We start from the raw sequence: 17,391 nt of genomic DNA, 5'->3' as shown, positions 1-17,391 counted from the left end.
GTTTATATTTTCTATGTGGGGTTCTAGGTTTGATTTTCTATGTTGGTGATTTGTATGATTCCCAATTAGAGGCAGCTGGTTATCGTTGTCTCTAATTGGGGATCATGCTTAAGTAGAATTTTTTCCACCTGTGGGTTATGGGATATTGTTTATGTTTAGTTGCCTGTTAGCACTGCATTGTCGTCACGGTTCATTTATTCTTTATTTGTTTTGTATTTGCTTATGTCTCACTTTGTTCATTAAAATTATGTGGAACTCTACGTACGCTGCGCCTTGGTCCGACCACCATTATTAGGAATGATGTGACAGCATTTCAATTAACAGGTGTTCCTTGTTAACAGTTCATTTGTGGAATTTCTCTCCTTAATGCGTTTGAGCCAATCAGTTGCGTTGTGACGTGACAACGCAAGTAGGGGTGGTATACAGAAGATAGCCCTGTTTGGTAAAATACCAAATCCATATTATGGCAAGAACAGCTCAAATAAGCAAAGAGAAACGACAGTCCATCATTACTTTAAGACATGAAGGTCAGTCAATATGGAAAATTTCAGTAAATTTTAGTTGCAAAAACCATCAAGCGCTATAATGAAACTGGCTCTCAAGAGGACCGCCACAGGAAAGAAAGAGTTACCTCTGCTGCAGAGGATAAGTTCATTAGAATTACCATCCTTAGAAATTGCAGCCCAAATAAATGCTGCACAGAGTTCAAGTAACAGACACATCTCAATATCAACTGTTCAGAGGAGCCTGCGTGAATCAGGCCTTCATGTCTAATTCCTGCAAAGAAACCACTACTAAAGGACACCAATAATAAGAAGAGGCTTGGGCCAACAAACACAAGCAATGGACATTAGACCGGTGGAAATCTGTCCTTTGGTCTGATGAGTCCAAATTTGACATTTTTGGTTCCAACCACCATGTCTTTGTGAGACGCAGAGCAGGTGATCGGATGATCTCCGCATGTGTGGTTCCCACCATGAAGCATGGAGGTGTGATGCTGTGGGGGTTCTTTGCTGTTGACACTGTGATTTATTTAGATTTTAAGGCACACTTAACCAGCATGACTACCACAGCATTCTGCAGCGATACACCATCCCATCTCGTTTGCGCTTTGTGGGACTATCATTTGTTTTTCAACAGGAAAATAACCCAACACACCTCCAGGCTGTGTAAAGGCTATTTGACTAAGAAAAAGAATGATGGAGTGCTGCATCAGATGACCTGGCCTCCACAATCACCCGACCTCAACCCAATTGAGGTGGTTTGGGATGAGTTGGCCCGCAGAGTGAAGGAAGAGCAGCCAACATTTGCTCAGCATATGTGGGAACTCCTTCAAGACTGTTGGAAAAGCATTCCAGGTGAAGCTGGTTGAGAGAATGCCAAGAGTGTGAAAAGCTGTCATCAAGGCAAAGGGTGGCTAATTTAAAGAATCTAAAATATATTTTGATTTGTTTAACACTTTTTTGGTTACTATGTTTTTTGGAATCCATATGTGTTATTTCATATTTTGAGGTCTTCACTATTATTCTACAATGTAGAAAATAGAAAAAATAAAGAAAACGCTTTTGACTGGACCTCTGCATACAACATGTGTGTGTACACACCACAACATATACACACATGTCACCACACTGATAGATGGACAAACCTTTGGTGGGCACTCCATGGAGCTTTGGAAGTCCCAGAAGACATCGTCAAGCATAGGAGACATGGGAGTGGTGGCCATGTCAGACATAGAGCTGCTGTGAGGGGCGTCTCGACTGGAGTGAAGATTGGCATTCTGAAATGGACACTTAGTTTAGATCAGGCCAGCTATATTTTTATATATTCATACAGCTCTGTGTCTCTCACCCAGACCAGCTGGCCGGTGTGTTTACGGACATATTCAATCAATCCCTATACCAGTCTGCTGTTCCCACATGCTTCAAGAGGGCCACCATTGTTCCTGTTCCCAAGAAAGCTAAGGTAACTGAGCTAAACGACTACCGCCCCGTAGCACTCACTTCCGTCATCATGAAGTGCTTTGAGAGACTAGTCAAGGACCATATCACCTCCACCCTACCTGACACCCTAGACCCACTCCAATTTGCTTACCGCCCAAATAGGTCCACAGACGATGCAATCTCAACCACACTGCACACTGCCCTAACCCACCTGGACAAGAGGAATACCTATGTGAGAATGCTGTTCATCGACTACAGCTCGGCATTCAACACCATAGTACCCTCCAAGCTCGTCATCAAGCTCGAGACCCTGGGTCTCGACCCCGCCCTGTGCAACTGGGTACTGGACTTCCTGACGGGCCGCCCCCAGGTGGTGAGGGTAGGCAACAACATCTCCTCCCCGCTGATCCTCAACACGGGGCCCCACAAGGGTGCGTTCTGAGCCCTCTCCTGTACTCCCTGTTCACCCACGACTGCGTGGCCACGCACGCCTCCAACTCAATCATCAAGTTTGCGGACGACACAACAGTGGTAGGCTTGATTACCAACAACGACGAGACGGCCTACAGGGAGGAGGTGAGGGCCCTCGGAGTGTGGTGTCAGGAAAATAACCTCACACTCAACGTCAACAAAACTAAGGAGATGATTGTGGACTTCAGGAAACAGCAGAGGGAACACCCCCCTATCCACATCGATGGAACAGTAGTGGAGAGGGTAGCTAGTTTTATGTTCCTCGGCATACACATCACAGACAAACTGAATTGGTCCACTCACACTGACAGCGTCGTGAAGAAGGCGCAGCAGCGCCTATTCAACCTCAGGAGGCTGAAGAAATTCGGCTTGTCACCAAAAGCACTCACAAACTTCTACAGATGCACAATCGAGAGCATCCTGGCGGGCTGTATCACCGCCTGGTACGGCAACTGCTCCGCCCTCAACCGTAAGGCTCTCCAGAGGGTAGTGAGGACTGCACAACGCATCACCGGGGGCAAACTACCTGCCCTCCAGGACACCTACACCACCCGTTGTTACAGGAAGGCCATAAAGATCATCAAGGACATCAACCACCCGAACCACTGCCTGTTCACCCCGCTATCATCCAGAAGGCGAGGTCAGTACAGGTGCATCAAAGCTGGGACCGAGAGACTGAAAAACAGCTTCTATCTCAAGGCCATCAGACTGTTAAACAGCCACCACTAACACTGAGTGGCTGCTGCCAACACACTGTCATTGACACTGACCCAACTCCAGCCATTTTAATAATGGGAATTGATGGGAAATGATGTAAATATATCACTAGCCACTTTAAACAATGCTACCTTATATAATGTTACTTACCCTACATTATTAATCTCATATGCATATGTATATACTGTACTCTACATCATCGACTGCATCCTTATGTAACACATGTATCACTAGCCACTTTAACTATGCCACTTTGTTTACTTTGTCTACACACTCATCTCATATGTATATACTGTACTCAATACCATCTACTGTATGCTGCTCTGTACCATCACTCATTCATATATCCTTATGTACATGTTCCTTATCCCCTTACACTGTGTATAAGACAGTAGTTTTGGAATTGTTAGTTAGATTACTTGTTGGTTATCACTGCATTGTCGGAACTAGAAGCACAAGCATTTCGCTACACTCGCATTAACATCTGCTAACCATGTGTATGTGACAAATAAAATTTGATTTGATTTGATTTGATTTGAATAGTGCTTTACTTTTGACCAGTGCCCTATGGATGCAATATAAAGGGAACAGGGTACTATTTGAGACAGAGACTCTGAGTACTGTAGGACAAACAAGATGGAAAAAAGGAAGTAATTGTTTTCGGGTTCTGGATAAAGCAAGAGGAAGGACAACTAAGTTATCAACCACAAAGCACAAGATGGCATAGGATATGTATAGATCCTTGACTAATACCTTCCCAACAGAAGAGCTGACAAAGACTGTGAGAGGACAAAACGTGGGTTTTCAAAATGTTGAAATGATCAAAATATATGTTGAAGCCTTGACACCCGTTTGATTAGTCAATAGGGTCTTGCAAAATACTTGTCATAACTTCTAATAAATTGAAAGCGTGACATTTACAGAGATTTTTTATCTAACGTTTGCAGTTACTAATATAGAGATGCAATACCTATTCTCTGACTTGTTTGCTAAGTTAACCCTTTACTTTGAAACAGGCAGCTGTTTTAACTATGTGTCATTGTCACGTGGTGTTAACGTCATCAGTACTTACAATGTATGAGGTAAGTACACCATATTGCATATTGTGAATGCCTAGCTGCGTAATGATTTTCCAAACTGGGGCAAATAAAGATGTTGACTGATTGAATAGATTGGTGGTTTTAGGAAGGGTACGGTTATTTGGGCAGGGGATGGGGAGTGGGCTACTGTACCTGTTGTATGGCGGCCCTCTGCATGGCAGGGGTACAGGGGCTGGAGCTGCTCCCGGAGCTCAGTCTGGTATGGATGTTTATGGGGAGAGGAAGGGGGTGTACGGGAAGGGGCAGCCCAGCCAACACTCTGTTCAGGTTGACCTGATAGCTGTCAGATGTCTTCCCCCTATCCATCTCCATCTGAGCAACATGGACAAGAACAGTCAGAACCAGACCCCTGGACACTGTAGTCAAGTCTATATTATTGCATACTGGATTATGAATTATAACTAATAATCCAAAACATACTTCCAATCTCTCTTTGAGCGACTAATAGCTATCTGGCACACTAATGCACAAACGCAAACAAACACAACACTAGACAAATAGTGATACAGACAAGGCGGTGAGAGAGAGAGAGAGGGAGGCAGCAGATAGTGAGGGGGTGCTCGGGGAGACGGGGGGAGTGGGACAAGGGGGACTTTACCGCTTTGCACTGGCTATTTGCAGGGCAGTTAGGCGTGGCACTAGCAGCCTTCTGGGGCTCCCTCTGTTTGTGCCTGTGGTCGTGCTGAAGCGAAAGCAGCTGCGTTTGGTCTTTGGGCAGCGTGCGGTGGAACTTTTTACCCTGCTGCTGCTGCTGAGGATGAGGCAGTAGAGGTGGAAGCTCGGTCCTCCTCTACACAACGACAGAGACAAACACAGGACACTGGCATTCAGCAGCCTCATCCCGTGCCTGCAGTACTGCCCCAAGACAGATAGATGACAAGGCCTTGTGGCCAATGCTGCAGCCTGGAAACAGCTGCTTTCAATAGAGCCTCTACTGTAGCTAGCAGATCCAGGCCCAGTAGGAGCCTCTCATTGAAACTGAAACTGGAACGAGGCTAAACTCTCTCCAGACGTCAGAACTGGAGGAGGTATTGTTTCAGGAGGGGCACTCCCAGGCTTTATGATCAGCACACATGAAAAGCACACACACATACACTCACATAGAGCCCTCGCCCCAAACACACATACCCGCAAGAAGCACATAAATACAGTATCAACTGAATTTCTTATTATAGTAAACCACCAAGGACATTTCTCCCACTGTTAACTGTATGTCATGCTTTTTCACTTCAGATTCAATGAAGTGATTACAAGGTCACACTGACATGAAGACTACATAGAGAGAAAGAGAAGTTGAGCTAAATCAATTCCACACCTGTAATCCCATATAAGCTTGGATGTTTGTCATCTATGATTTATGATGAGTTCACCATAATTTCATGCTATTTGTTAAATCAGATTAAATGAGAAACAAAAAGCCCCTTCATGTTATTTGGCATTTACTCTCTCTTTTACCAGCGTTGACAAACGCAAGGAGAGCCTTTTTCTCCCAGCACTGCATGCTATTTAAAGACTAAACACAAGCCATGGAATTATATCACGGGGATCAAGACTAATGTTCACAATAAGGATATTGTGAATCGAGACACATAAATAATCTAATAGGGTTGTGGCTGTTCGGCACAGCAGTGGCCTTCTCAAGGAAACGAGGAGACAGGATTCCATACGCAAGTGGTGAACACATAGGCTGTGTTTGAGAATGCATTGTTTTATTCTCCCTACCATAGCCGCGAGAAGTAGGGGTGCAGCAGCACCCCCTGAAAAATTGGAATAAAAAAATAAATATATATTAAAATCCCACAAAAGTGGTGCACTGGGCCTTTACTAGTCCTGTATTACCGGACCAATATAGTTATCGGTAGCATGGGCAATTTTTTTTCATTTTCTTGTTGTAAGCCTAAGCATTCCTTTTCAAACATATTTTTCTTTACATCGCGGTAGGGGGTTGCACTTGCATCCACATATGAAGCAGTTACAATCCGTCGCGCCTAAATAGAATTCCTCCTGTGAATTACTTCAGATGCAACTTTAAGTCGATGCCTTTTAAAAGCAAATGACGCCTTTTAGTACAAGGCTCCTTGCGGATTAAAAGTCAAACAGAGCCGTTCAGAGTTCTTAAGTGTTTTCTTCTACAGTACATTACAGTGCATAGTCTTTATGTTGCCTTTGAGTACACAGGATTGACTGTGTTTCCAGTTAGCCTAGCATCTACCATCATTAGAAGTTAGGGAAACAGACCTTAAGAGAATGTGGCCTTTAGCTACCCATGCTAAGTCTGGGATAGCATAATTTAACAGGACCTGTGGTACAGTAGTATACACTGAGAAAGCAACAAGGTCTTGACCTTGAAATCTGCCATGGTAGTCTAAACATGGAATTTTCCACCATTCTATTTTCTCTACTCCTTCATTGACAGCAACAAACTTGCTCTTGACACACCGGTGTTCTCACATTCTGTGCTGTTTCATGCAGAACCAGTCATAATATTTCCCATAGACCAAGACACAACATTCATACCAAAACATTTGAATTCAATAACCACCCATGTCTTTCATAAAGATTGGAGTGATTTCATGGCACGGTTTGATGCATTTCGTTCTCTGCAGGTTGAGTGACAAAAAAACAGAAGGCAGTTATTACCTGTTCATTTAAAGGACCTGCAGGTCTTCCTCCGACATCACTCCTCTGTGTGCCACAATCCTCCAGCTACAATTCAGAGAGAGAGAGAGAGAGAGAGAGAGAGAGAGAGAGAGAGATTTATTTTTTTGATAACGTCAAGGTTTCTGACTTAGGAAATCCAATGACTGAATCCCAGTGAAAAACCTAAAATATTCAGTGTCTAGCTAGCTTGCATAAGGCTCTTAACCCCCCTATTTGAAATATTTAACCATGAAAATTAGTCCACATAACTCTAAATGACCCTGAAAGAGTGAATGGCTGAATCAAAAGCGTGCAGCGAGTTCTTCCCCCCTGGGTTAACACAGAATGGGGTTAAAAACATGTTCTAGTCAATAGATGTTAAATGGTACACGTTGCATCTCCAGATGCGCTTGAGGATGCTTGAGGATGAGATGGCGGAAATCCATGTAAGCTACAGCTGAGACAGGCAGACAGGAGGAGAGAGAGCAGCACAGCCAGGCAATCAGCCCTACTGACCATCTGTAATTAATTGGTAGCCGGGCCACTCTCTAGGATTCTGTCTAAACTCATTAGAGCTGCCTTCTACATCACTCTTACCAAGAGAAACACATGCATGGAGCATGTCAAGATACATACAAAGGTTGCATCCCAAATGGCACCCTGTTCCCTATATATTGTACTACTTCTGATCAGAGGTGGTCAAAAGTAGTACACTATATAGGGAATAGGGTGCCATTTAGGATTCAGCCTATGTGTGTGTATCTTGATATGCTCCATGCATGTGTTTATATTGTTCATTGTTCAAGTTTTATTGTCATGCACACAGGGTTGCCAGGTCTCGCTTAAATTTTGATACCAATGATCTCTCAAAACCCGTCCCCAAGGCCTGAAAACTAGCGACTACATTTTTTTCCGCAGCAAGAGCGGAGTTGCCACATTTATCCAATAAACCCTTTTTCTATAACGTTATCAAGCGAATTAAGAAGGAATATCGACGTAATTTGTAATGACGTAAACTAAGAAGCAAAATGTGTTTTTCCATCAAAATAATAATTATTGCGAGCTTAAGAATAAGTTGCAAGAGAAAATATATTTAGCCCTTATTAAACACACCTGATAATTTTCCATCAATGGATATCTATTTAACTTGTTTTGACTGCTATGATTAAGCAATAAGGCCTGAGGAGAAGTGGTATATAGCTAATATACCACAGATAAGGGCTGTTCTTAAGACACAGCCCTTAGCCGTGGTATATTGGCCATATACCACAAACCCCTGAGGTGTCTTATTGCTATCACCAACGTAATTAGTCATTTTTTGTCATACCCATGTTACATGGTCTGATATACCATGGCTTTCAACCAATCAGCATTCAGGGTTCAAACCACCCAGTTTATAATTGTAAATAAATCCTGTTTGCGCATGTGCATAACTATAGATAAATCCGGCAGGAGAGTTTGAGTGATGAAAGATGGACAGAGGATCTCGAAATCTCTGTTCAAGAAACACTTGGATGATCTTCAAAAAACAAATCTTAGGCTATTTTTGTCCCAGTCCTCTCAATAAATTATTTCTGTTTTTGATTTTGAATACATTTGCAAAAATGTCAAAAAAACTGTTTTCGTTTTGTCATTATGGAGTATTGTGTGAAGAATGATGAGGACAAAATTGTATTTAATCCATTTTAGAATTAGGCTGTGAAGTAAAGAAATGTGGAAAAAGTCAAGGGGTCTGAATACTTTCCGAATGCACTGTATAATTAAAAAAAAACCCCACAACAAATAAGAAATAGGAGAGGAAGCTATATACAGGATCAGTGCCAATACCACATTTACAATGAGCAGGGATACTGGAGTTTTCAAGGTAGATACAGTATGTACATGAAAAGTGACTGGTAGCAGTATTAATCATAATAGTAAACAGTATTGCAGAAACATAAGCGGTGGGTGGGTGTGTGCATAGTGGTGAGCGTGTGTATGTAAGTGTAACTGTGTGGGTGTTAGTGTGTGAGAGTGACAGTGTAGGCGTGCTAGGCATACATACACGTAAACAGGGATGAAAAGTGAATGGTATTATTACTTATGGTAATATACTAGTGGTAATATATACAGTACATGTAAACAGGAGTAATAGTGACCAGTAGCAGGATAAATAGATAGATGGTAATGGCAATCAACACTCAAAGAACAGCAGTATAGGTGTGAGGGGGAGCAGTAGTTGTTAGCAATTGAACAGTCTTATGGCCAGGGAATAGAATTTGTTAAGGAGTCTGTTGGTGCACTGATTGATGCACCAGTACCGCCTGCCACGGAGAACATTCCTTATCTCGGGTGACTGGAGTCTGGTAATTTTTCGGGCCTTTCACCGCCTGGCATGTAGGTCCTGGGACGTTCACCCCCAGCGATGCACTGGGCCGTCCGCACCACTCTTTGTAGGGCCTTCCGGTCGCGGGCGGGTGCAACTTCCATACCAGACAATGATACAACCAGTCAGGTTGCTGTCGATGGAGCAGCTGTAAAAGTTCCTAAGGATCTGAGGGGCCATGCCTCCCGAGGGAGAAGAGGCTCTGTGTTGCTTTCTTCATGACTGTGCTGGTGCGAGAGGACCATGGTGTGGACACCGAGGAACTTAAAGCTCTTGACCCTGTCCACTGCGGCCACGGCGATTTCAGATGGGAGTAGGGGGCCATTTGGAACGCACCCATACTGTATACATCCCAGAGAATGATTTGTGGGCTATTTGTGGGCTATTGCTCAGCTAATGGCACATTGAACAGACTCAAAACCACCGCACACCTTAATGATCCCACTGAACATGACTGTAATAGACCCGAACAGACTGACATGGCATCTACTGTCCCATACTGCAGTCAGGTAGGCAGGTGTGGCTCCTTCCTGTGTGTAACTCAGAGATTAATCAACCGATTAATCAACCGAGTGTTCAAATTAAAACGTCTTATTAAAGTCCTCAGAACGACACGACAGCCCTTTACCTCGGCTATAGGATGCTGTAATTGTCACTGACTTCTCGCCATGGCGCTCAGCCCAGCCCCAACTTCTAATCACAGGAAATGTCAATACAGCAGAAAAAAGTAAGAGATGTTTAATTATTTTCTTTCAGGATGGTCCTGCGGGCAATTTCTTTCTGATCTTCCATAGAGTGTTTCTAACTTCATCAGTGGAGTTAAATGCTACCTTGGTGGATTTAATCACCAATGGACTGAAACCTGACACAAGTGAAAGTGCTGCGTCAACACCCTTCATATCAAATGCATATAAAGCAGTTTTTGTGGAGGAACACGTATAAAATGTTAACCTGCACCTGGATTAAATATGCATTGACCTTGTCACAATGCATTTTTCAGAGCACGTTACTGACAAAACAAAGTGGGTCCCGTCCCAGTGAAAACCACAGTGTTATGTGTTATGATGCACAAAGCAGGTTAACAGACTCCCGACACACATTATGTATGGACCAAAAATGTCTACCGAGACTAGAATCTAGATCATATTGGCCCATGGCAATGGTATTTGAACTTCAGGAACTTACAGCTTGTAGCAGCTTGTAAAGTACAGTGTTATTACACAAGAAAATACATATTTATAATCCTCCTTAGGGAACGGGCACAAAAGACCATCATATCAGCACATACTGGTTTGGTTGTCTGCCTATCACATGGAGCAATACGAGCGGATGAGAATTGAGTGGGTAGGGCAGGTGGTCTACTACTTTTTTAAAATGTGTTTTTTATGGAGGGGGGGTCAAATTTGCCAGCTACCTGTTTCTTGTCCCTTCTCTTGCTCCTCTCATTGAATAGACCTCTGTCATTAGCTTCAGTCTCCTCCCTCCATAGCATTTCCTGTAGCTCTGGCCATTGGAACCCAGAATCCTGCAGCTGCCTCCTTTGTTGCTGTTAACACAACACCACAACATCATTAAACTTGGTATTACCTCATTCAACAGAATATATTTTCTCTCCCAATTCTCAATGCGACATCACAGTCCAACACGGCACATGACATCATTCCCCATCCATCTGTACTGTACATCAACGAAAACGCTACAGAACACACCATAGCTCTGTATGCAGACCTAATACGACATACAGTATCACGTCAGTCGTCTTTTGTGCAAAGCAAACCACACAAAAGCATCACTCCCGAAAGCAATCCCCCCGTATTTGGAAACCCCAGTATAATACTCTATATTGTTCTATAACAATATGGTTTGTTCAACACAAAAGAGTCCTTCTCATTTGAGCCAAACAAACAACAGGAGGGAGAGAGAAAAAGAGAGAGCCCGTCAGTCTCTAGTCAGTCAAGCTCATTTGCTGGCTGGGCAGCAGGTGTTTGGCTCTGCTGCTCTGCTCGAGAGGGCTGCAGAGAGGAGCGGAGTGTTTCAACTAAAGAGTGTCTCTCACATCCTCCAGCCTCCTGCGCTGCTCTTTCTGCTGTTGGATCCTCTTCTGCCTCTCAGCCAGCAGCTGCTGTTTGTACCTCTCCTGGTCCTGGAGCTGCTGCTGGAGGACCTGCTGCTGTCGCTGGGCTTCTGACCGGCTCTTGTTCTCCTGCTGCAGACGCAGGAACTCTCTCCTTAGAGTGGACTCCCCCGGCAGGTTCACTATGGAGCTATGGATACAGGACAGATATGATAGCAAGGCACATAGTGAGTGATGGGCAGGAGTGAGGAGGCACATGGTTATATGGCTAGGAGTAGAGTTACACACAGGAAGGAACACTTGCATGCACATGCACACACACACACACAAATATATTTTTTATAGTCACCGCCATATGACGCTCTGTGTCCAGCTAAGGGAGCATAAGCAGGAGCGAGCATCTGGTGACACCCTAATGTCTTCATGGACACGCCCATGCATTCACACACTGTGCACTCTCAGATGAATATCCTCTATGACAGTTCTCAGGGTCAAGGCCTGCATTGGCTATTACATAACCAGTAAAGTGAGGACTAGTCACAGACAGGGTCAGCTGGCTGTTGGATGGATGTAGACGTGACGTCAGACCTAGAGTCTGACCTTCATTGCAGACAGTGTAAACGCTGTGTCATCATACCTGGGTTCACCTTCCTCGTCATTCATCTCCTCCTCCTCGTCCTCACTGCCGCTGTACTCATACTCCGGGCCCTCTGGGGACAACATGTGACTATTTCAGACATGAGGGATGCATGTAATCCCAATGATACCATCATGCACATGACTCTACATACTGAGGAAACAAGGAAAGGGTTCTAAACTGTACAACACTTTCACACATGCTGTACTGTTCCCACAGTTAGCTAGTCAGTTCCTCCTCTCTCATGATCTGAGCAGGGAGGGTTTCAAGCATCAGTAAACCAACCTAATGTCTCCCCTCCAGGTGTCTCCTGCAGTTAACCCACATGGAACTAAAACTCGTCGTGAACTGTCTCTCTTACTTCCTTTTTCTTCAATAGGATTGCATTCCAAAACGCTTGTCATAATTGACTAAATACTTCTACATATTAAGTAAGGCTCATTCTTCCTTCTGAAGCCTCATGAGAGATTGTGAATTACATAGAGAGAGAGAGAGAGAGAGAGAGAGAGAGAGAGAGAGAGAGAGAGAGAGAGAGAGAGAGAGAGAGAGAGAGAGAGAGAGAGAGAGAGAGATGCTGGCCTCAGAGAACGTTTCTAATTCCAAGTCAAACTCTAGTAGGTTATGAAAACAGGGTAATGACTGAGTGTATCTGCTGCGTTAGGAGCTGCCGCTATCAGCGTCTCACATGGTCTCACTACAGGCTTGGCTCCTCTCTAAAGGGTCATCTCTCTGTCCATCTGACCAGTTAAGCAGAACGCCAACCAACAAACCAACGGCACAGGGTCGAGGAAACTGCTGTTTTGGTATCGGGGCGAAGCCTGGAGGCTCGGAGGGCGCAGGCAGGCAGGGAGACGATGTCATTATGTGGCGTTCGGGAGGAAGACGGAGCGAGGGAGGCCGCTGGGGGTGTGGTGCAGTCTAGGAGATGATTAAACACGGCTTCCTCCGAGGCGCATTCCTCTCACATGACACGAGTGTGCAGTCTCACTGTGAGAGGGCTGACAAGGAGCAGTACCGCTGCTGCCTCTAAACCCAAATCCCACCACATTACCAGTGGATAATGGAACCCTTCATTAGAACCTTTCATTAATGACAGTCATACAGTAGCCTCTCCCTAGGCCTAGAGACATTAAACACAAGGGTAAACAGAGAACTGGGAGACAAGATTGAGAATCAAAACACCTTTCTACTGCCACTTTCACTGTCGCTGCCAGTGTGACCAAAAAGGCCAAAAAGTTGCCCAACGGTCATTGGCAGCGCAAGGTATCATACAGCACTAAATCATGCTATTAATTACAGCCTTGACTGCCAGACTCAGTTGTTGAGTGAAACTAGGTCATCTCTGATATTCCATTATGACAACATGGCCTCACCTTTGTCTCTCTTCTTCCTGGTTCTGTCCAGGTGGTCTTTGAGCATGATGCGGACCTGCCGTTCGTTGGGCAGGTCTTTGATGAATGAGTGTCTCAGGAGGGTTTCTGTGGCGGGACGGTGGAGGTAGTTTTTTGCCAGACAGCTCTCCACAAAGGTCAGGAACTTTTTGGACCTGGAGAGGACAGAGGGTCACAACTTACAGGCTCAGGCTGTGTCCGAGATGGCACCCTAACCCCTATGTAGTGCACTACTTTTGGCCAGATCCTCATGGGCTATAGGGAATTTGGTGCCTTTTCAGACACAGCCTCAATTAATTCTCAATGTATGCCATGCAGCTGCTGGTATGAATTAATATTGAATTATCGAACTCCATGGGTTCAAACACAAGGCTTCATGCATTACGAAAGGTAAAAAAGCAGGGCTGTGAACAGGAAGACAAAAGCTTATCCACTTTCCCTTCCCATTGGATATAAAAGGCCTTATTTTAGAGCATTGCATGCAGTCAACCTGTTACTGTGGGGATTGTCATCTCACACTCTGATGCTAAAATTACACCCAAGAACGTGACAATAAACAATATGTGCTCAGCCTGAACTAATGCTACAGTACACAAAAAAACAGTAAGATAAGGGGTGAATAAGGGACATTGTATTGTGGCAGTTCTGTTGGCTTTAATGTTATCGGAGCGAGCTAAGAAAGAGAAAAGGCTGTGTGTAAGGGAAAAGGAAGGCGAAGTAAGGCTGTATGAGTTTTGGCCACTCTGGGGAAAACATTCCTGCTGTGTTGCTGAGGCTCTGTGGGGCGTGGTGTCGCTAAGCGAGAGAGGCTGAGCTGTCTTTCTTACCATTTCTTTGATTTGAGCTTGGGGGGCGGGTTGCGAGGAATGAGGAACAGGGCTCTCATGGGATGCATGTCACACAGGGCTGGGAACAGAGACAGACACAGACAGAGAAACTATGGTTGCGTCCCCAATGGCACCCCCGAGGCCTTGGTCAAAAGTAGTGCACTAATGTAGGCAATAGGGTGCCATTTAGAACTCACACAGACAGACAGGGGATCGAGGTTATGAGAGGCTCCATTGTGGCCTAATCACATGGCAGGGGATGGAAGAAGTGTTCCACAATGTTGTCAATGTTAGGCTAAAGTCCTGTCCTGTTGCCCTTGGCCTGCTTGTTGTGTGTGTTTACTACACAGTCCTACTACAACACTGTTTGTTTTTCATTCAGTGATTGTGAACTCCCTCTCGGTCATGGTGCAACACTAGGCTTAACAGACACCAAACAGTCATGAGTTTATTTCATTTGTTTCTCTGTTTTTTGACTCAAGGATTTTCAATTTCAAAATGCGAGAGAACTGTCTGACCTCCGACACATCATTGTGAGCCCAATCACTTTCAATGACACTTGGATTCAGTCCTTGACTGGTAATATGGGCTGCAATATCTGACAACTCTGTGAAGTCACTCACAGAGAGAGAACGAAAACATACAGTGAGTTAATCCAACAAAACTCAAAACTAGAATTTTGCAAGAGTAAAAATACAGCATAATAACATAGGATTTGCTTAAAGGGATATTTCAGGATTTTGGCAATGAAGCCCTTTATCCACTTCCCGAGAGTCAGATGAACTCAAGGATACCATTTGTATCTTTCCGCATCCAGTATGAAGGAAATTAGAGGTAGTTTCTCGAGCCAATGCTAACCATATACATCCAAAATTGCGCTAACGCTAGTTAGCAATTGCGCAAACGCTAGGTGGCAACTTCCTTCAAACTGCACGCGGACATACAAATTGTATCCACGAGTTCATCTCTTCTAGGGAAGTTGATATTTTGACTTCATTGCCAAAATCATGAAGTATTCCTTTAAAAGAAAATAAACTTTATAATTACAGTAGAGCATATTAGTCATGGCCTCCAAATACTAAGATGTGTAGGAGAAAGCGAAGATTCCTTGACGAGACTGCAATGTGTATGGACAGGAGGGGAGGGAGAAGGTGACACTTACGTGGTGCTCCTTCAGCCATCTCCAGAGCTGTGATTCCCAGCGACCACAGGTCACTCTATAGAGGAGGAGAGTCATCCAGTCAGATCCACTCAACAGACAAGCGTGGGGACTCATCTTGACAAATCAATCAATGTCAGATTTTTGTTTTCACTGAATCACATTTGGATATTTGGTCACAATTAGGCTGGGAAAATAGTAGTTAAGTTAAGTTGAGTGCTCATGGCCATCTTTATTTCAGTTAGCTCATATATTAGCTGATAAGCAGATTTTGTTATGTTATGTAGTTTATCAAGTGGATTTTTCTCTTCAGTCGCGTAGTAGCCTGTCCTACTCCCAAGCCTATGACTTGTCTAATAATCACTGATCAGAAACACTTAGAATGCAATAATGTAGCCTAAATCTAATGTATTATTTACTCACGTAGTAGCCTTATGTAATCTATCCACCACCAAGCTGTGAAATCGCATCCCTTTTTAGTTGTTTTAACGTAACTTAGCCTACTTCAATATAATCAATCAATCATTAATTCATTTATGTCATTACACAGCATACAAGTAATTCATGCCTTGAAATACAATCAAGCATTTCTTTCAATTAAATAACAAAGGGAGCCTTGAATAATTAAACAATACATTTAAAAAAGTAGATTTTCTGCCAAACATCCATTTTGAATAATGGCTCAAAAGCCCTGTTTTAAATGCATGTTTGATAAGGAAAATATTTGTGTCTGTTATGGGTCTACATTCGATAGTTTACAAGGTCCAGCAAGACACATAGCAGGGCAGTCATAGGGTGCATGTTGTTAGGAAGTACTGGCGTTAACAGATGCTATAGGAATATGGGCTTCTCCTGATACTGAGATGTACTGCCTGTCGTATTCTTGTGGATCATCATTCTCCCGAGTGCACTCGAGTCTATTCGTATCCCAATTTGAAACATTTCAATCATCAGAAAAAAAAGTTGAATCATGGTCACATATGTCGTATTAGGCTAAAAGATGTGCAGACACGCACCACTTTTCTTTTCTCTAAACAGCACGGTAAGGCCAAAACCCGCCTGGCCAGAATCAATTCACAGAATTTGTGCTGTCGGGCCCCGTCGGGTTCGGCCTCAGAATGAGAACTCTAACACACACACACACACACACACACACACACACACACACACACACACACACACACACACACACACACACACACACACACACACACACACACACACACACACACACACACACACACACACACACACACACACACACACACACACACACAGCATTTCTAGTAGAGATGGCGGCCTCTTACCCTGTAGTCATAAGTAGAGTCTGGGTTCTCGTCACAAGCAATGACTTCAGGGGCCATCCAGTACGGAGTCCCAATAAAGGTGTTCCTCTTCCCTATCGTCCTGTCCAGCTGAGCACTCACCCCAAAGTCAACTGGCAAAGACAAGACACAGTGTTCAAACAGATTAAACCACACCTACAAGGGGAGAGCAAGCAAATACTGAAGTGACAGTGACACTGTGGGTTGTGAGTTGAACTTTGACCCTGTCTCCTAGTCCTTACCCAGCTTGACCTCTGCGTTCTCAGTCAGCAGCACGTTCTGGCCTTTGATGTCTCTGTGAATGACGTGGTGTGAGTGGAGGTGAGACAGGCCCTGTGTTGACACACACAAACAAACACACACACAATATCAGGACACGACACACGCATGCACACACACATTGTACACATCACATGATTTCTCTCTCTCTCTCTCTCTCTCTCTTGAGGCTTGGGCGCTGTCCAACAGAACAGGCACAGAAATCATACACTGCTTCAAAGGAGTTAAAAATAAACACAGGAAGTTTATTTTATTTAAGATAATGACTTCACCGTGCTTCACAGCTATCTGCCCCTGCGAGCCATCGTCTAACCCTCCATTACCGTTCTACCATAAGTTTATAAGCAAAAGCTCCATGTCCAATGCAATAACGCACCCACTACAATATGGCCGATATAGGATGAGAAGAGCTCTCTGAAATGATTCTCAGGACCTTTACATCTCCCCAGGGGTTTGTGGAGAG

General features: G+C 44.1%; 1 protein-coding gene across 5 annotated transcripts in view; it reads right to left on the bottom strand.

The window, feature by feature from the left end:
• Nucleotides 1-17,391, bottom strand: part of LOC123993198 (mitogen-activated protein kinase kinase kinase kinase 4-like) — a 62,506-nt gene that overhangs the window by 28,985 nt on the left and 16,130 nt on the right. For 3 of the 5 annotated variants that reach the window (XM_046295082.1, XM_046295083.1, XM_046295085.1), the window contains exons 6-17: nt 16,892-16,982; nt 16,632-16,762; nt 15,328-15,382; nt 14,166-14,244; nt 13,321-13,493; nt 11,948-12,020; nt 11,293-11,500; nt 10,651-10,782; nt 6,872-6,937; nt 4,830-5,021; nt 4,364-4,543; nt 1,649-1,780 (exon numbers count right to left, since the gene is read on the bottom strand). In XM_046295082.1, the coding sequence (XP_046151038.1) occupies nt 1,649-1,780; nt 4,364-4,543; nt 4,830-5,021; nt 6,872-6,937; nt 10,651-10,782; nt 11,293-11,500; nt 11,948-12,020; nt 13,321-13,493; nt 14,166-14,244; nt 15,328-15,382; nt 16,632-16,762; nt 16,892-16,982 (1,512 nt within the window). Of the gene's footprint in view, nt 1-1,648; nt 1,781-4,363; nt 4,544-4,829; nt 5,022-6,871; nt 6,938-10,650; nt 10,783-11,292; nt 11,501-11,947; nt 12,021-13,320; nt 13,494-14,165; nt 14,245-15,327; nt 15,383-16,631; nt 16,763-16,891; nt 16,983-17,391 lie in introns of those variants that run through there. The other 2 variants (XM_046295084.1, XM_046295086.1) reach the window with 2 other exon arrangements.

Source organism: Oncorhynchus gorbuscha, linkage group LG13, assembly GCF_021184085.1.
Source record: "Oncorhynchus gorbuscha isolate QuinsamMale2020 ecotype Even-year linkage group LG13, OgorEven_v1.0, whole genome shotgun sequence".
Taxonomy (NCBI): Eukaryota; Metazoa; Chordata; class Actinopteri; order Salmoniformes; family Salmonidae; genus Oncorhynchus; species Oncorhynchus gorbuscha.
The sequence above is the reverse complement of the archived record's forward strand: the minus strand, read 5'-3'. Positions and strand labels throughout refer to the sequence as shown.